Source organism: Pseudoliparis swirei, chromosome 24, assembly GCF_029220125.1.
Source record: "Pseudoliparis swirei isolate HS2019 ecotype Mariana Trench chromosome 24, NWPU_hadal_v1, whole genome shotgun sequence".
In the NCBI taxonomy this organism is placed as follows: Eukaryota; Metazoa; Chordata; class Actinopteri; order Perciformes; family Liparidae; genus Pseudoliparis; species Pseudoliparis swirei.
This window is the reverse complement of record NC_079411.1, coordinates 17174136-17194187: the sequence shown is the minus strand read 5'-3', so window position 1 is coordinate 17194187 and position 20052 is coordinate 17174136. Positions and strand designations below refer to the sequence as shown.

Sequence of the window (20052 nt, the reverse complement as noted above, 5' to 3'; positions counted from 1 at the left end):
TTTTTTTACTTCTTACCTGGTCTCAGAGTGATTCGGACTTGAATTAAATGCATTCAAGTTATTACAATTTTTTGTTGTTGTATCAGGACAAAGAGTCAAGTGTGAAAATTGTAATGGTATTTTTATTTTTTTTAATCGGAGACAAATTCAAACAACTATAGCATCACTTTCAACAGAACAGTTTTTTCTTTTCTTGGCCCTCACGAGACGGGCCTGTTGTCTTGCTCACAGGAGCTGGACAGCGAGACCTCGGGGACGCCGCTCTTCCTCTGTGGCCGAACCCGACAACCGGCTGTTCTGATATTTAATAAGTGACAAACCCTCAACAGTAGTAAAAGTCCCCGATTTGGGGCTTTAGATATACAGTGTCCACAAACCCAACACATCAGTTTATATAGCATTTATTTTCATTATGTTAGTCCATTTAAACAAACCAAATAAAAATCGACACGCCACGGACGTGAAATCAGTGTGTGTGTGTCAGCGTGAGCGGAGCAGCTCACAGGGTTATATGGAGAAGCAATGCAATGACCTGTGAGGTTTAGTGCAGATCGGTTTTATAAGAAGATAACTGCATCAAAAGACACTGGACAGAATTTGCGATGCTTTTTGTTTGACTGATAATGAAATAAAAAACAAAAAAAGAGTTGATGCTCTATTTGGTTGTATCCTTTCGTTTATAACGGAGAGTATTTGGCTGGCATGGTGAGCTCTGTGTGTGTGTGTGTGTGTGTGTGTGTGTGTGTGTGTGCACGCTCAGGGTTGGCTCTGGATGTGCCTGCGCAGCTCCTGGGCCTTGTCCTTCAGGTCAGGTCTGCTGTCGGCCTGCAGCGTTGCCAGCGAGCGCTGCAGCTGCTCGCGGCTCTGCGCGGACACGCAGTCCCACTGCTCGCTCTCTGTGAACACACACACAACACGGGTCGTTTATATGAGCATGTTGGAGGCAGCACGCGAGTGCATTATGAGACGGTAACCCCAAAACAACCTCTCAAATTCAACTAAAAGGACAAGAGTCAGTGTCATTACAAACACCTGTGGATAGATTCATAACATGCGAAAGGAGACGTAACAAGCGCCGACAACCGTCCAATGAGGAAAGAGGAGGGAAAGTGTGTCACGGGGACACGCCACCGGGAATACTGACCTCCGGTTCTCTTTACGATCAGCTCCACCACCGACAAGGCCTCTGTCCTCACGGAGGAGAAACTTTTGTTTTCTGGATGAGAAAAACAGCACAAACACATCAACAGTGTGCCGGCGTATTCACACGAGCACGCCGACTAGGCGGATGTGTCGCGAGGCCGCGTACCTAAGGGGTGAGTGAGAGCGGCGCAGGCCTCCGCGATGATCGGCGACAACGCGGCCAAGTCCTCGCCGCCCTTCTCGAGCAGCAGCAACCTGCAGATTGGAAATGTTCACTGTGAGCGCCACATGACCCGCTGGATGAATCCAGTTTTATTTCAGAGAGCCAACGAAACACCCCCCCTTACCCCTTGAAGTACGCCTTCATGGACTGCAGCACAGCGAGCTGGACCCTCCAGGTGCTCAGCTTCAGCTTCTCGCACATTAGGCTGCAGACGGCCACCTGGAAATGAGCTACAGGCAGACACAGTTCACAACATTAGATATCTACATTATAACAAATACTTTTAAAGAACCACCTGTTTTGAGGATATTATATTGCTTCCAGAGACTTAAGCGTCCTGAAGTAAGACACAAACTAAGCAAAATCAAACAAGCTTAGAGCGCAAGAGGTCAGGCAGGATGGCATTCTTTCTCCCGTCTCTATCGAGGACGGGCAGAAGTCACAGTTGCACGAGGACCGCCCCGGATTGAGGGTTTGGCTCAAGGTCGGACAGAAGCAGGTGTGGTCCGCTACGTGAGCAAGTCCAAAGTCCGGCAGTGTGTTCGTTCAGAAAGCAAACTACGAGAAGATGATCCCAAAGCCTCAGACTCTGCTGCTTGTCGAGTCTCTGGGATTCACAGAATTCCCTGAACTTACCCTGAGTCTGCGGGTTTCGGGGCCAGGCCTTCCCAAGAGTCTCGAAAGCGCAGAGCAGGGCCTCCGTCTGCAGCTCCTTCACGTCTCGGTCGTCGTCCTCCAGCGACCTCTTTGAGGCGCCGCCGCTCTCTGGGCAGTGCTGTCGGGGGGGGAAACGAGATAAGAGACACGGCGGGATGAGATCCAACGCGCTTTAATAACAAAAACGAGCAATACCGGACGGAGTAAAGGCGATTCAAACCTTTTTGATGAGGGGGAACAGGATCTCGACCATGTCGCTGAAACGGTCCTCCTGGCTGCTGTGGAGCACGTCCCCGGCACAGCGCAGAGCGTCCAGCTTGTACACCAGACTCTCCTTACGGCATTCCTTCAACACGACCTCCAGCACCTCGGCGATGGTGGGCTGGCCCGCGCAGGGCTTCTTCAGCTCCGTGCTAAATCGGAAGAATAAAAAAAGCAATTACGAATCTAAAATATATTTATAAATAAATAATAAAATGTGTTGTTCTCCTTCAAATGAAACTGCTAATAGCAGGTAAAAAAAAAAGTTCTGTAAGACTCGCCTGCATTTGGAGACGACTGATCCAATGGCTTTCAGTAGCTCCTCCTGAAACATGAAGATTAATAAACAGAGATACAACAATCTCTTTCTGGGTTTTGTTCTCCGTTGTGTTAGCGCCGCTACCTTGCCAGCCCACGTGCGTCCGGACAGCCCCTGCATTAAAGCCGTTAGCACCATACCGAGGTGCGGCGCCACCAACGAGCCCGTCTGTTCCTTGGCAACAGTTGCCATGGCAGCTGCACCCTGAGCCTTCATCTTCCAGGACTGGGACTGCAGTGCCTTCTGCGTGATGGCGATCAGCTCCGTCATGTAGAGCCTGATGCCCCCAAAGCTCCCTGGAGTAACACAATGCAGTCAGATAGTGATCAACATTTCATTATTCCAAAAAGCTAATAAACACAACCGTTACAACTGTTGGAGATGTGTGTTTACGTATAAATAACCGTTTCTCACCTGGGACGTTGTCCTGCCACACCTCGGCCCACAGCGCCGCGTCGTGGCCCTCGCCTTTCTCCTCGTCGGGCCCGGGCGCCTGGTGCATTCCCAGGAAGGCCAGCGGCAGAGCGACCACTGCGTGGCCCTTCAGCACGTCAGGGCTGTAGTGGCTGATGGCGTGCACGGTCAACACGCTTGACGACTTGTACACCAGCTCTGGGAGTGAGAGAGGAGGATACGGGAATGAAAAAGAAGATCGCAGAGTCCCAGCGGCACGGTTGGCTTTAGGCACAGACATCATGACATTGTGAGGACAAATGGGTTTGTCTCACCTTCCTTCTCCAAGTACCAGCCGTTGAGCTTCAGGAGAAGCTTCTCTACGCTGCTGTCTTTCGCCGTCTGATGGGGAAGGGGGTTACTCAGGCTACATCCACACTAATATGTTTTCGTTTTAAAACCATCTCCGTCCACATGGGCGTTCAGTAGTGTTCTTTAAATGATTATGGTCTACATGGTGACCTTTGAAAACACGTATCACATGACATGTTCACCGTGTGCTGGAACAGGAGGCAGACTTTCAACACACCGCAGTATTTCATGCAAGTAAACCAACTGCAGAAGCAGCAATGTCGAGAAAGAGGGACCAGAGATGTCTTCGCTTAGACGTGATCGGGGCGTGACAAATTAGGGAAGGACCGATCAAGTAGAGGATGCGGGCGTCTACGTCATCGTTTCTGAAACTTCAGTTTTTTCGGTGCTCTAAAACTCCGGTATAGCGCGTATTCACGTGACGTCAGAATCTCAATCGCGCCATCTTGGGGTCCCACTTATTAAATGTCAGAAGAAGTTGACCTGGCTATCGTGTCCGCTGTTTGATTATGCGAGAGCCCAGCCACCTCATGTCCTTCTGCATTACCAAAGAAAGATTTCAGCGGTTGGAATTGAATATTTGCAACGCTTTTTTACCTGATTTTACTCGCTCAACACTTTGTGGTTAATTCGCTAGTTACCCCTAGTTACCAGCACATAGCCCGGCCACATTCCTGTAAAACAGTTTTCATTTCCGCTATCGACCATGGGACATTAACAACTATTTCTGCTTATACTTGTTGTGGAAATACCACACATGTGGGAACATCAAGCGCCCCGTGTCTGGGTTCATATCTGATCCGTAGTCGCACAGCTCCGCCTCCAGGACGAGTGTCTGATGAAGCCGCTTCCAGCTCCTTCAGGACCAGCAGTGACTGTTTGGTGGCCGTGCTGAGTGCTGTTCCCATGGAGCCAGTGTTTTATTTTACCTTGAAATGAATCACAGAGTAAAGGCAGACATCGCCCGACAGAGTTGCCATGTTGATGGCTTCCTCCCAAGTTTCCATCCACAGTTCCTTTTGCGCAAGTGAAACATTGATTTTCGCTCGGCGAAAAAAGCAAAAAGAGATTATTGACGAGAGTGTGTCAATGGAAACGTGCCCACAAGCCGATGTATCAACAGAAACACATGAGAACAGTCCTAACGCTCATACGCCGAGTGAAGCCGAAGTAGATGCATGACAAGTTGAAGTAATAGCCTGTCTTGTTGAGCTGATAAACCCATATTCTGAATCATTAGTCCCACATCCAACAATGAGGCACAGAACCACAATCACAAGGCACACCGCTTTGAACTGAAAACGTGTCTCCTTCAGGATATAATGGTCATTTCTAAGGGAAGAGCGGCATACAAACAAGCAAAACAATGCCGTGGTGGGACCCCAACATGGCCGCCAGAGTTTGTTGTGGTCACGTGAGTGAATACGCTCTATAGTGCGGAAGGTCAGTGAAAACGTAAAAAAAAAAAAAAGATATGAGTTTTTAAATGTAAACATAGCGGCGCGGACATGGCCTCAGTCACTAAGACCAACCCATGCTGCAATCATCACAAACAGTGTTCAACAGAAGCGGTGCTCACCCTGACCAGGTGTCCCAAAGCAAAGGCAAAGGCTTTCTGCACGACAGTGCTTCTGTCTAGAATGCCATTCAGCAAGGCACTCATCAGTTTACCTGAGAACAACAACAACAATAATAAAAATCAATGACATGCGTTTAAGTGCGTCAAACATTAAAAACACATGCCAGAAAGAGATGAGCTTCTGTTACCCGAGTAGGGGGTGAGGTCCTGGGGGCACTGCACTGTGAGCGAGACAATTACACTGGCACAGCCTCCCTGTGCGGGAAGAACAGAACGGAGACGGTATAAACGGGCCGACTCGATACAGAGTCTTTGCATACATATTTTGTGAGACAAGGGCCAACATTTAAGAAACAGCTTGGACAGAAAAGAGGTGTGGAGGTCTACCTTGGTGCCCAAGCCGACTCCGCTCTTGAGCAGTTCACAGAGCCTGGGAATCAGATCGCCCAGCACGGAAACGTCGAGGTGCTGCAGACACTGAGCACGCGGAAACACACACGAGACGTCACACAACAGATCGCGGTGGCTTTTGCACCACCTTTCAGTAACTCATGACGTTTTGGTTCCCTACCATGTTAACGGTCTCCATCATCGGAGAGGACTTGGCGGCACTCAGCCTGGCGGCATCCATGGCACTCTGGAGAAGAAGAAAGAACACAATTCGTAGAAAGACAACAAATAAAATAAAATAAATAAAATTAGCTGAGCTTACCTTCTCCTGCTCTATGGCTCTGAGACTGAGGTAGTTGAGGACCTGAGGCTCCAGGGTGCTAAGGGCCTCGAGCAGGGCCGGGATCAACCGAGAGGCGTGAGGCTTTAGTCGGGCACCCGCCGTCTTACTGACCTTGACCAGGGTCTGGATACTGGGAGGGGCATTTAACGGATTAGTTCAGGGAGAACGAGGCAGACCATGCGACGACGACACGTCACAACGTGGTGACCCAAACAAAAAAGAGCCACACTGTTATAAATAAAAAGTTTTATGGAATAAAAATAATAATAATAATTCGCTTGTGGTTCAACACAAAGTTAAAAAGTTTTATAAATAAAACTAAAAACATGTTTAAAAAAAAAAACCACTTTGCCGTCTACCGCACTTCTACAACATTTTCATTGAGCGTTTTCATGACAGACATGCAGCATGCGCTGCATCATAGTGAGCACTAGATCAAGGTCACACAGGAAAACCGAGAGAGACCGTACCTGAGGGAGCGGACCTCCGAGACATTGCTGACGATGCCCTTTTCCAGCAGCGTGGGCAACAGCACCGCCACAGTTCTCTGGGCCGCCGAACCTGTGGATTCGCACATGCAGGTGCAAACCTGGACAGGGAGCGAGACACTTGTACGTGAACACGTACGCACAGAGAATCACAGCGGCCAGTACTGTGACAAACGATTTTACCTTGCTCAGTGTCTTCAGCGTCAGGTCTGCTGCTTTCCTCACAGACTCCTGAAACACAAGACGACATGGTCAGAAAGGGGTTTAAGAGGACCACTATTCCACTCTGTGTGTGTGTGTGATGTCTACTCTATATGACAGCCTCATATGATTCATCATCATCATCTAGTGTGTCCATCCATTGAGCGGGATCGTTTCCTTCTCACCTTGATGTCGTCAAGGACTCTGAACAGTGTCTCCCACATTTCTGCCAGGTGATCGATGAGGTCGTCAGTTTGGCGGCCACGAATCAGGTCATTCAGGGCGAGACAGCTGGAAGGATGATCAATCCATCAAAAAACTATTTCTTTTTTTGTACATTACAGTAAATAAATCGATGAAAGTAGAAACATGAGTCATAATCAGCTCACTAATCTTCATATTTTGGGAGTTTGAGGTGTGTGTGTGTGTGTGCGCGCGTGTGTGTTTAGCTACTGCACCTGGACTCGCGAACTCTCCAGGTGTTATTGGTCAAGTTGGAAATGACATCCTCCAAGATCTCCTTCAGATACTTATCTACCTAAAATGCATCAGAACAGACCAACACCCGACCGTTACACCGACAAGTCTTTTCTACATCCATTTGATGTATGCATGTTGCACAAGACTCCGCTCCTACCGTGGTCTTATCAGTGACCAAGGCGTCCCAGATGCTGGTCATAGCCTGGCGAATGCTCAGGTTGGGGTCAAACTGGTAGCGGTACAGTCGGGGCACAATCTGGGGCAGGAACGGGGCCAGCTGCTCCCCGGCCTTGGACGCGATCATGTGGAAACCAAACGCTGCCCCCTGAAAGGACGAGAGGTCAGGTGGTGGGAATGGTGGGGGGGCGGGGTGCACGTGCAGTGGATGTGGAAACCGAATGAAGGCATGAGAACGCGGTACCTTGCGGGAGTTCCACATGGCATGATGATTGGCCAGGTTCATGAACTTGTAGACCAGATCCGGCTGGTTCAGGTCGCTGGCCAGCGAGCAGAGCTCCTTGTACGTAGTCAGGCCGTGACTGTGGGGTGGCGGGGGGGGACATCCAAAGAGAGAGGGAGACAACGGTCAATTTGTGAAACACAAAAGCATTTCCATTACATCCGGCAAAGTCAGAAATGTCCAACAGTGGCGACATCAGATTTACCCATCCGGAGTTTTCCCCAACCCTTCTCCTTGGAACACCTCAGTGTCTTCTGAAACAGCATGTTTCACTCTGCAAAGATAAAGAAGAATGTAACAACATCTGTATGACCTCACGTCTCCTCGTGCAGCTCTATCGTTTCATTTCCGTCCTCTGTGACTACTCAAACCGCCCACTCGCCTTTTGCCAGTCATGAGCGTTTCCACCAGGGTGGACACCAGCTCTTGCTGGTCAACCTCTCCTCCCATCTCATAGACGAGGCCCAGGCCTTTAGACGCCACATCCTGACTCATCTCTGGAAGGAGAGGAAGGGGGGATGATTGTGGTGCTAAAGTCAATTAGCATGAGCTGGTGTCAAATAGTAACGGACCAAGCCGACAGTCGGGTTGGGAGGAAGTTTCTTCTTACCGTCGGGGTCCGAGAGAACAGAGATGAACGCCACCTGAATCTCCTTCAGATGGGACTGGAAGAGTAAAGACAAAATGTTTGTATTAAATATGTTTTTATGTCTGCACACCCTGTCACCAGGAGTCTTCTCCTTCTTTGCCACAAAACTAAATGTAGCCCTCAAGCATTGATGACTCATGAGCATCTGACAAATGTGGAAAACAATTAACAACAGAGTTTAATAATGTGTGATGAGTGATTAGCCTAAACTTTGGACATTTAAAAAAATGTAGCTAACTGGCTTGCTGTGCGAAGGTCTTAACTCCAAATCTCACTCCCAAAAACCAGGAGAAAGTATAAGTACATGTATATATCAATACCTCACCGATCATTTTTTAAATCACGCAATCAAGTCGCTACGCAAAGCTTGCAAATAAACAGAGTGTCCGAGTGATTCCCGTTCTCTTGGTTATTCGTCCTTTGAACCTCTTTAGATTCAGAAGTACATTGCGTTACAAAAAACACCCACCGTGATTTCCTTGTGTTGGCCGAGTTTTTTGACCAGAGACAGCAGCCATATGCAGGCCGCCTGTCGGACATGGGGGTTCTGGCTGGGTATATACCTGGCCAGGATGGTCTTGAGGACCCAGGGAACCACGTCGTTATTTTTCACATCTAAAGAGGGGAGCGAGAGAGAAGAGAGGACATGTTTAGCTAGTTTTGTTTGAAGGGGGCATTTGAGTTGTTGGACTAAGTCGTCACATGTCTGATGACGAGTGGCAATCCAGAACTGTGACGACCCTAGGTCATTACACAAGAGACATTTTTGTTCGAACATAGCTTGAGAAATCCCAAACTAAACAAATGTTTTTAATGTATTAATATAGCCTATTATCACATAGTGCACATTTGGCTCAAGGTCCTCGACAATCTGTCCAGCACACGACACCTTGGACCCTCGCTCTGGATAGTGAAAACCCCCTTAAAGAGAGGAATAAGTGAGGGGTGGTCCCTCTCACTGAAGAGACACTGCGTGCAATAGATATATTTAAATTCAACTCCTCTACTGAAGGTACTTACTCTGTGGCGGTCTGTACTGGTCCTCGGTGCAGGTCCACGGGTCTCTGGCAGCTCCGGAGCTGGTGCCTATGGCGACACAGCTTATCGCCTCTCCGACTGTAAACTGCAGGTCCACCTGTTTGGCCTTTAGACAGAAACAAAGGAGTGGGAGATAATTGGAGCAATCTTTTCAACTAATGAGCCACCGAAAGAGCTTCGAAGGGACGGTCCATTTCAGTGAATGTAAAAAAGATTACGAGTGCAAACATCCCCACTTCTGCCAAAGCTTGGAGGTTTGATACATCAGTCAGTCAGAGTGTGTTCATACCTCCACAGAGTCCATGAGACCCTGCAACAGCTTCTTCTGGTGAGGGAAGTCTCCGTCTCCCACAGGTAGGTAACCCAAGGTCTGGATCGATCGCTCCTTCATCTGGACCGCGTAGATGGACAGGTGAGAGCCAAAGACGATACACGTCACAAATCTTTTGGCTGAAGAACCGCCGCGCCATTTAAAAAATAAAAATCACACATGCACACTTCCTGCCGTGCCGCCCTGGTTACCTTTATGCTCTCCTTGCCAGAGGGGATGCGAGCAAGCAGGTTTTCTGTGGCCGACAGTTTGGTGAAGCCCTCCCCATCGGCAGGGATCAGGAGGGGGCCGTTTCGGCCAATTTCTCCCAGAGCTGTGCACGCTGCCACAGCCAGCAGCGAACTGCTGCTGTCCAGGAAGGAACCTGGATGGATGAGAGACACACACAAGTGATTTAACCCATTCCTCATTGATGAACCAAAACAGACAAACGCTATGTGTTTAATTAGTACGTGTTCACACAAATGGTTTAATGACCAAGAAATGGCATTTTAGGTCAATGAATAAATGCAGTCGGAAATGCAGGAAATTGTCGCAAAAATAAATTGCATACCAATTGACTTGGTGGCCATGGCAACAAGTTCATCATCTCCTTGGGAGGTGATACTCATTTGCTGCTCCATGCCGTGCGTAGAGTCCTCAGAGGCGGCAGATTTTTTCTTGCTCATGTACCTCCCCACCATGTAGCCGAGAGCAATGATAGCACCGTGCTGAGTCTCAGGACTCTGTGGTTCAACAAAAACAATCGACACTTACGCAAATTCAAAATGCACATAAATAGATGTATATCTATTTATAGAAGTGCTCCGATGAGACAAAAGTTTGCGTACGTGTTTGTCCTTGGTGATTTTGAGCAGGTTCTGCACAGCCGCTTGCAGCTCGTTGCCAGTCATGGAGGAGACCACCACAGCATACAGCTGGGCTGCGAGCTCCCTCAAGTCCTCCTTGTTTGTGTTCATCAGACTCTGGAGAGAACAACGTCTGTTTTTGCAGCTGACGCGGAGATGTGCCAGTCATGCTCTTTATTTTACAATATCACAGGACAGCCAAGTGACTGGAGGAGTTGTTTAATGGCGCCAGTGTTTGTCTTATGAATGAATTACGAGCGCGATAAACCGCAATGTGGACTTGCCTCCCTCCGAAATCCGACATCTAATTAAACACATACATCAATGGAATACTCACTTTAATCCAGTCAATTTTATCAATAAATTTGGGAGCCAGTATCTCTGGGCTGACAGACACCACCTCCAGGAGACAGTACATGACTGGTATTCCTGTTGAGGTGAATAACAGGGAAGTGCAATAAATAACACAAGTATTTCCAATCACGATCATTGTGGCTTTAAAAAAAAAGAAATGTAAAGAAAATAACTAAAAACATTACTTACAAAAAGGTCATTAATACACAAAACACTGCATTGATATATACAAGCTACTGGGAATCATTACAAACACTCTTAAATGTTCCAAGAAGCCCGTTATAACAATGGACACATGATTTGATCCTGCGGCCCGAGGGAAGAGCAGTTTAACTCACCCCCGATAGCAGACAGCAGCTGCTGCAGCAGGTCCATGTAGACGTGCACAGGGTTCGCCTCCGAGCCCTTTGACTGAGGCTCAGAGGTCAGCAGCGTGCGAATGTACCGACCGACGGCCGGCGCATCGTCCTGCATGTCGGTCGGACGTGCCGACATGGGCGTCACCCCGGCGCTGTGGGCTAAGCACATCCTCAGGTAGAGCACGATCTGGGGAGATGGGGAGGCGGGTTAAGTGTCTGCAGCAGACATTAAGAAGTGCCAACTCATACAATATCACAGCCTGGTCGCCAATTAATATGTACCTCCCCAAACTCAGACGGGTTGAAAGGAATAGTGTAGGTTCCAACAACGTGTTTAGCTGGAGTCTTGATCCTCTGAGCCGCCTGATGATGACCAAATCAACCAAAAAAAGAAAAGAAAAAGAAGAGATTAAATCATTCTTCCATTTTTGCAAAACAGGGTGTAACCAGGATGTTTATAAAGATTTCTAGAGACTGAAAAACAAAAGCACAGAGCCTCACCTTCTCCTGGACATAGGCCACCATGTCCGGAAAGGAGGGCATTCGCTTTGGCGCCTCCTTCTCAGAGTTCTTGTTCGGAAAAACTCTCAGCACCTTCTGGGCCTCCGCGGACACCTCCTCCCTCCTGAAAAAAAAGCACACGCACACAAAACGACAGCTCATTTTACCTTCTGCAACACTCAGGAAAGTAAATGATGATTTTGTTTCAGCATTAACCATCTCCCATCTTATCTGTATATGACAAGTGCTTTTAAGACTTATTAATATGCTTATTTACGTTGAGATTAATTTTGACATTACGTAGAAGTTTTGGGGACTTACGGGTCTCCGGCTGCCAGTAGCAGCAGGTATCTTGAGGGCACGTGATCAGGAGCAAACACTATACTGGCAAACTTCATGGCCACCTGGCGAACCTGCACCTCTGGCTGCAATCAAGAGTTCTTGGTTAGGTCTCAATGTCGACCTACTAAACTTTTCCTAGACTCTTTTTTTTGTCTTTATTGATCGAATATCTTGTTTTCCCGCCTGGATTTACCTTTCCAATATATGCAGCCACCAGGGCCTCCATTAGGTTCAGCAGGGCCCCCTGCAGGTTGGCATAAGCACCAACCATCATGGACAAAGCTTCCTGAATGGCAAGACGGACATCAGACTCCGCCTAAAGAAGATGACAGATTTTTGGAAACATCAACATCGGACACTCCTTTTGTATTCTCTTAGGATTGAGAGCGAGGAAAGAAACGTCTTTTTATAATGTAGCGTTGTGTGTTGCCGTGTTTTTACGGCATTTAACATCAAGATGTTTCAGAGATCTGCCACTTACCTTGCACATGGACTCAAAAAACTGCTGCACAAGTGCAATATCCTTTGTGAACAGCTGCGGCATGCGGCTAGAGGAGAGGACATAACGTGGAGAATATATTTGTAATACTTAAATCCAAAATGAAGGTGGAAACGTTAAAGAAGAACAACAAGGAGTTATTCAATTTATACCTTGACAGCTTTCCAACAGCAGAGTAGGCAAGGCATAGTAGCTTGGGATCCTGCAAAGATAAATGTTTCGTAGGTATATATATATATATAAGCAAACAGAGACAATGCAGTATAAATGTGTGTTGTCATATGCAGTTGTACCTCTTTGTATTCATTGATGAGCTTGGTGAGACCGTTAAGCAGCATTAGTCCCAAAGGTTTATTAGTGTCAGGACAACTGGAAAAACATAAAGTCAAAATGTACATTTTCCAAATGCAAAATCAAATTCAATTTATAGTTATACAAATTAAACATGGCTATATCTAGAGAGAAAAAAGTTAACTTTTCTTACACCATGCAGATGTGATGGACAAACTGCAAGGTGAGAAACAGAAGTTTGTTGTTGGTGTTTGCTCCAAACAGACCATCATACACAACCTGGAGAAGAAAGGAAAGCAATGATGGCACCACACAGGAATATTTGGAAAAAGGATTTAGCCCGGCGCCTGAGTTCTTTTGAAAAATCGTGAATACACAAATGTTCCGGCAAGAACAGACCGAGAGCCTACCTGGATGTTAGCTGGAAAGCACTCTGCGGCGAGGCGGGAGCGCAGAAGATGTGGCAGTATCTTCATCTTGACTCTGGTGCTCACTGACTCGTGTTTCAACTCTTGCTTCACATTGCCTCCCTAGTGCACATACAAAAACAGTTTTAGAAACATACGTTTAAAAAAAGAAAGAAAAAAGATTTTTTTTAAACGCACAGGTAACTGTTGAGTTACAAACCTTGGATTTAAGAGGAACGTCCCCTAGATACACCTTGTACATCTTGTTGATAATTAGAGGATTGTTCCAATCGACGAGGCTGGAAGGAAGGACACAAACAATAAAATGAACAGTTTGTAGTTTCAGCATCTCTTTCAGAAGGATTTAAATACCAGCCTGTCAATCTCTTAGGTTTAGCCGTAACATTGTTTTTATCATCAGCAAAAAAATTGTGATTTTAAAGCACAATAAGTACACCCAAAAGATTAATAATTAATCATACACCGAGTTAAAAAGGTAAGACGACGTGCATGGGGGACTAGATGAACCGGAGATGATTCAAGCTCCTTCACCAACCTCTGTTTGCTCTTCAGCTCCAGATCAGCTGCAGAGGCCACACCGTGTCGGGTGTCGCTCGATGCCACCACCAGGTGCACTACGGTCTCCACCTCCGGGATTTGCTTCGCCTCCATGAACTTAACTATCCCCAGTTTACACTGTTCGAATCAAATACCGGAGGAAGGAATTATAATCGTTATGCGGCCCTTGAAATACAAGGAGGGGCTCAGGCATTTATTTAACAAGTATTCATTAGCTATAATCTGTTAGCTTTTTGGATTGAGCTGTTTTTAGAACCTGTGTTCAATTTTAGAGACATCTTATGTTAAATTGAGTGTGGCTTCATTTTGCCCAAATGACCAAAAATATAGCCGCCACTTAGTCCTCTGGCTGAGTGATTGTACCTGCTCTAGCTGCTCAGCGTTCCATTGGGCCTCTCCAATTACCCTCTTGGCAGCAAAGACACTCATCCCTGGTGGAGGCTGAGGGAGACCCTGCCCACCCGCGGCCACCGTCCCCTCTGCAGGACTTCCCTGGGAGGTTGGAGCAGGGCGAGTCGGGGATTCATTCAGCACGAACCTGGAGGAGCCGGGGAGAGACGCTCAATGTTTGTGTGCAAACAATAATTCGTTCCACCTCTTAAAGAGCCATACCCAGAACCAACACAATGCCCAAAGCACACGGCACAAACTCACCCGTAAGGCATCAGTAAAACATCCAACATGAACTCCAGCAGCAGCTGCACAGTCTTTGGCCTCTCCGATAAGTTGAATGGAGACACGATCTTTGAGGTGTCTGCAGGATACTTCATATGGTAAAGAGTGGGAATCAGCAGGTGCATCAGGCTAAGAGAAGAAAGCGAGTGAAGGAAAGTCACACTCCGACAAGGAACCATGTAAAGTATGTGTTAAAACTAGGGCTGTCAATCGATGAAATTTTTTAAAACTAATTAATCGCACATTTTGAAATTCATTAATCGCGATTAAAAGTTTTTTTTGTTCTAAAGACTAAATCTTCTAAATGAACGAGTAATCCCTACAGACAGCGTGTATTTTAGACACTTGTTTAATTGTATTCTTTTTTAAAGACAAAACTTCACAGAGCTGTGTTTTCAAAAAGTGCCAGCGAGGTATTTAATATCATGGATGATAAATTGTTTCTTCAGTGCAACATCCAGATTAGTAAACAAAGGTGTATTTGAGACCCCATTGGTCCTGTCATCTTTAACATTGAACAGCAGAACCAGTGGCCTTGGTAAACTGACAAATATGTAATGTTAACCCTCTGGAGTCTGGGCTCATTTTCTCGATTTTACAAAACAATGTAAATTCACCTTTTAAAGGCTTTTGCATATGACACATCTAGGGATGAGAATTGATAAGATTTTAACGATTCCGATGCCTTATCGATTCCTGCTTATCGATTCGATATCGATTCTTTTATCGATTCTTATTGGGCAAGGGGTGAAAAAAAGAGCACAAACGGGTTTATTTACATTAATTAATAAAATGTATTCTGTTTAATTTAAACATGTTCCTAGAAATTACAGTGCTCCTTTCTTTTTTAAAAAGGGTATATGAACTGAGCTGCCAAAAATGAAACTAGCAGTGGCAAATACCAAGTGTGCAACCATCAATTGTATGGATCATCAACAATTCTTGTGCAGAAAAATAAGCATGTCTGCTTTCTCCGGGAGGATACGCGATCTCTCAGGACTTATTGTGTCTCCAGCACTAACAAAATCGCTGAATTTGCTGAGCTGACATAAAGCCACATTAAGAGGGGAGGCAAACACGACCTCTGCCTCAATGTAGGGGGCAGAAAATGGAAGATTCTATAGCTAAGCTAGCGTAGCTATATGCTACTGTAACGTCTCGGACGTTATGGCACTGATGACACGGAGACGGGACGACGTTATTACTCCTCCTTTATTGGGCATCCACCAACAGACAGCGTGCTCCTCTCAGCTCAGCAGCTCGAACGACAACAACAACGGATCCCGTCAACCACCCTTAACTCCCCTTTTTCAACAGGTTAACCCCGCCTCCCTTCTACTCCGCCAATCACAGGCACGCCCCCTCGACCAGCATGCACGGTGCCACACTGTTATTGACAGCCACTTCACAGGGTCGCTACACTACGTTTAATAATGGATTAAAAATCGATATGCTCAGTTTAATAATGGGTTAACACGATAACGCGAACGTTTGCTGATAACACACGCCCTCCGATAATTAACACCGTTACGATCAAATATTTCTCAAAACTGGACTTTCAATCCAAACATGAAGTGATCATGGGACCAATGTCGGAGCTCAAATGTGTGCTTCAAACGAAGGGACAGAAGATAACTTGATCGACTCCACACAATAAAGGCAAATGGCTTCACACAGTGAGTGGTTGTGATCACTTCTGAGGAGTTTACCTTGGAAAGAAAGAGATGAAGCGCCGACGTTAGCTGAGCTGCTGCATCGAACACATGACATTCCTGTCATTGAATTCCACGCTGTGTTCAAATGCTTATTCATATTTGTTGTATTTCCTCCCTTCGACGAAATAGACTTTTTACACACGTTACAAGTGGCGTAGTTGTCATTTTGTCGTGTGAAATAGAGCCAAACTTTAGAACGCTTCTGCCTAGTTGCCATGTTTGCTGCAGTCTGAAGAAACGAAAAAAGTTCGCGCATGCGCAACGCCACAGAGGACCGTTAGCAGAACCGTTAAAGAATTTGGCTGACGATCCCAAACAATCGGTTCACTGGGAACCGGTTCTAAAACAGAACCGGTTCTCGATGCCCATCCCTAGACACATCCGTGTTTCCCCCACCATTCTATCAGGGTGAGGCCCCGTCCCCCTGTAATTTTCTCTATCGCACCAGATTACAGGAGAAGTAATGTAAGGTTATTTTCTTCAAGACGTCTTTGTTCTTTTATTAAACTAAACGTCTGTTGTTGGTCGTCTCTCCAGCAGCATGTCATTCTGTCTCGACGTGTCGTTCACTGCCTCGCTCTTCGCTCGCTACCGCAGAGCTCCATGCCGGCGTGTTCGCGCCGCATCGGGGCGGAGCAAAAAAAAAGAAGTCACCTGCACCTTCGGCCCCGCGTCACCGACACGTCGCCCTCTGTTTCTCTGTGAATATCGAGGAGCAGACGGGAGGAAGGAGGCGGACTGCCGCGGTTTGACGCTCAGAGGAGTGCAACAACTTCAACGCACAACGGAAGTAAACAAAGTTGCGTTAAAATATTTTAGTGCGTTAATCGCGGCCAAATTAATCGCATAGATTAACGCGTTAACGCTGACAGCCCTAGTTAAAACGTTTAATCCAGTATTGTGATAGTAAATATGCTTCTGCATCCCACGTTGTGCAACCACGAGCATCCCCTCACCTGTCTTGCTGTGGCTGAGGCTTGCCCTCCATGGCAGTGAGAAGGGTGGGGGCCAGCTCGCACTGTTTTCCCACCTCCAGACGAGGGTAGCCCATTTTGATGTAGATGATGGTGAAGTTCTGCAAAATGTGTGGATTAAACAATCGGCATTCCCCGTCTTAAATTAAACAGCTCTGCTTAAAACTAAAATGATCAAGACCGACATAATGATGAAACCCACATTAGTGAAAACCAAGTCTTCCATTTTTAACATATGATATTAAACAAACTGGTAGATTTGTTATTAGTTTCTGCAACTAGTTATTAGTGAGCTTACCGGTAATCAATAACATGCAACTGCTTTTACGTGCTGTACTTTCAATAGTGATGGCATGCACCAACACATTGGAAATGCCCAACTCTTTCATTGCTTCATGAAACATTAGCTTTAGAAGAACCGCGTTGCAAAACTTTGATCCTCACCGTCACAAAGGAGGCGGCTGCGGGATCTTGGTACTGCACCAGCAAAGTTTCCACTGGAAGCTGAATCTTCGGTCTGCTTTTGATCCTCTTGTTCAAATGGACCAACAACTCCATCACCTGGCAGAGGCGGCACAGAAAGCTCAGTGGCAGTTTGATTAACACATGCGGACAGTCATTGGCAAAACTCGAGGATCGAAGGTCATTACAAGCATGTTTGCAAACAATGGAAGTGATATGGCGGCTTTGACTTAAGTTTTTTTAAGGGGGGGGGGGGGGGGGGCATTTATGCAATGGATGGGTTATGCTGGCCTTTGACAGCAAACTATTCACATTCCTCTGAGGTACAGCTCACGAGTCCTTGTCATCTCCTTTATAGGCACAGGCAACACCCATCTTACTTTCTTCCGCACGCCCTCCTGGACGCTGGAGAGTTTGAGGAGCACAGGGGGTAGGAACTTGGAGATAATGTGCTGGAGCTGCTCATCGGTGTCTGCGTGACCCAGGCGAAGGAACACACGTTCCAGTTGATCTGTAAAACATAAACTCACATTGATCAACTCTTGCGTCTTATTTGATTAGTGATGACCTAACGCGAGATTTTAGAAGGAATAACTCTGCTATAGTTCCAGTTTCCCAATTCAAATATTGAAGCACATCCCCATTGGGGGATTTAAGCAACCATATGTTAATAAAAAAACATTGTGACACATTCAGCTTCAAAAAGGGGGCAGTGAAATACACAGAATAAATAGACAGACAGTCGCCAGATTGAGTGAGAAGCTCGTCCTGCCAGCTGATGAGCCGGTGCAACCATCACACCGTATCCCACCCGCTCCGTTAGCGTGGTTCACTAACCCGGCTAGCTACATTCACTGACAGACCACCAACGCATTTCATATAATTTTGACGCCACGCCACCGTCTTTGCACGACTGCTGACACCTTCCTCATTCCGCCCTAAACGCTCCAAACGTTCAAGTCTTGAGACTACAACGTAAACGCGTGTCTAACGAACACGTATTAATAGCATGGAGGTGATAGTTTCATTTCGACCATGACTGGACAAACGGCCTCCAGACATTAGCATGCTAGCTAGCTGTACAGCCGAGTCGCTAGCCGCCGTCCCTGCGCCAGCTCTTAACTGGAATAAGCTGTATCGTTAGATTAAAAAAAACACATCGCAGCCGTGAGAATAACGAAGGGCTATTGTTCGTTTGGTTTTTTTCCAGCCACGAATACAGCATTCAAAGAGATATTAGTCATTGATACCGCAGAAAGAAACTTACTGAGTTCATCCTGGGCAGCCATGTTTGCAGACTCGCATTAGCGACCCGCACAGGCCGCTGGCTGTAACGACACCCCCTTGCGCCACTCCCTCACTGGCAGCCGCTGACTCATATCACAATTTAGTTTAATTTGTACACATAACCTTCATCTACGGCGGTGCCAAACTATTAAATGGGCTTTATTTATATTACAAGAATACACCAAGCTACATATTATGTCACATAACACGATGCTGCTGTGTTGTATCGTTTTCAGATTTCAGGTCATCCTAATACACATTAACATCAAATGCAATTGTATTGTTAATACATTTTCCAACCACGCTTGTTCAGAGTAAATGGTGCTTGTGTATTGTTTGACTTCAACAGACACTTTTTAAAATGTCCCAGTACAGGACAAAACAATGCATTCTTTTTTTAAATTATAAGTTATTGCTGAATTTAGCTGCTTCAGTTTCAGGGTCTCTGGTATTGTTCATGCTGACTCCCTGACACACTTTCATGAATAACTGCAATACTTTGATGCCATGAAGTCATTTTTAAGACCTGTGCTTTTCCAGATGTGATAAGTCATACCTTCCGGAGGACATTATCATATTTGCTGATAAGATATTTGGTAGTGATGGTGAGATGAAGCCTCATGAGGCATCGAACCACTTCAGCCAATTGGTTCGAGAAAGGGTTCATTTCTCGAAGCTTCATGTGCTCACGAAACCACCTACTGGCCAAGTGTATAATCACAGGCAGCTGTATCTGAACCACATAATGTGATGCATTGAATTTTTGTGTCTGTTATGGTTGTTGGGAATGAATATGAATTACAAAAATGTATGACCAAATCATTTCTGTACATAAATGATCACATATGTGCATAATAACATATTTTTTGAATGTATTCTGTGTGTGTAAATGTTCCCAAAATGGTAGTAGCCTGTCATATGATATGGCAGGTTGTGTAATAATGTTATTCTGTCACTTTAGGAAAATGGCATGGGCTTAAGCAGGCAGAGGACAGTGAACGTGTGTGTGTGTAACTAGGAAGAGGGGACTTAATATGCTTGTGTAACTTGGACAGTGATGTACAGGACAGGGGACATTGTATTCATTTTTATTCAGAAATAAGTTTCTCAACAGTTCCATCTTATCACCTATCCTTCTCTCCTCACTCTCCTAACTCTCCAAACTATCTCTCTCTAAACTCTCCAAACTCTCAACCAACAACCCACATTTTGAATGGAGCCTGAGGGGTTTATATTGCTGTCAAACCTCCCGGAAATATCTGAACCACTTCCCGAAGCAGTCACGTGGTACAGCCGGGCAGCGAGGCTTCGGACGTCATCATTTTTGGCTCCTCCCCTAAATGAAGCAAGCCTCCATACGCGCTTCGAGGAAACGCCCCCTCCATTACTCGACACACGCGTCGAAGCGTCGGCACATCTCGTAACAACACTA

At 46.3% G+C, this 20052-nt stretch overlaps 1 protein-coding gene across 2 annotated transcripts; it reads right to left on the bottom strand.

The window, feature by feature from the left end:
- Positions 1 to 102: 102 nt before the first annotated feature.
- ecpas (Ecm29 proteasome adaptor and scaffold) lies at positions 103 to 18636 on the bottom strand. 2 transcript variants are annotated; one of them, XM_056409363.1, is made up of 49 exons: positions 18601 to 18636; positions 17714 to 17844; positions 17316 to 17432; positions 16854 to 16972; positions 14162 to 14311; positions 13871 to 14045; positions 13485 to 13624; positions 13149 to 13227; positions 12932 to 13051; positions 12715 to 12800; positions 12524 to 12599; positions 12383 to 12432; positions 12213 to 12279; positions 11925 to 12047; positions 11711 to 11814; positions 11390 to 11513; positions 11171 to 11251; positions 10868 to 11075; positions 10513 to 10604; positions 10158 to 10292; positions 9881 to 10052; positions 9519 to 9691; positions 9286 to 9387; positions 8979 to 9102; positions 8428 to 8573; positions 7920 to 7974; positions 7692 to 7806; positions 7515 to 7583; positions 7271 to 7388; positions 7007 to 7174; positions 6828 to 6907; positions 6555 to 6660; positions 6352 to 6399; positions 6151 to 6269; positions 5660 to 5810; positions 5519 to 5584; positions 5335 to 5424; positions 5136 to 5202; positions 4948 to 5039; positions 3332 to 3398; positions 3018 to 3215; positions 2688 to 2899; positions 2566 to 2609; positions 2244 to 2436; positions 2003 to 2141; positions 1491 to 1596; positions 1310 to 1398; positions 1145 to 1216; positions 103 to 896 (listed from the first exon to the last, which is right to left on the bottom strand). In XM_056409363.1, exons 1-49 carry the CDS (start codon positions 18620 to 18622, stop codon positions 757 to 759), a joined length of 5520 nt encoding a protein of 1839 aa, XP_056265338.1. In that variant the 5' UTR covers positions 18623 to 18636; the 3' UTR covers positions 103 to 756. The 2 variants fall into 2 exon arrangements, with proteins under 2 accessions (XP_056265338.1, XP_056265337.1); XM_056409362.1 differs by having other exon boundaries at positions 5519 to 5810.
- Between the last annotated feature and the right edge of the window lie 1416 nt (positions 18637 to 20052).

Excerpts from the sequence above, each read along its gene's own strand:
- ecpas (XM_056409362.1), bottom strand. The coding sequence starts at position 18,622 with ATGGCTGCCCAGGATGAACTCA. Across the intron at positions 2,610-2,687 it reads GACGCACGTGGGCTGGCAAG|GAGGAGCTACTGAAAGCCAT; the intron begins GTAGCGGCGCTA and ends TTCATGTTTCAG. Across the intron at positions 2,437-2,565 it reads TCAGTCGTCTCCAAATGCAG|CACGGAGCTGAAGAAGCCCT; the intron begins GCGAGTCTTACA and ends CTTCCGATTTAG.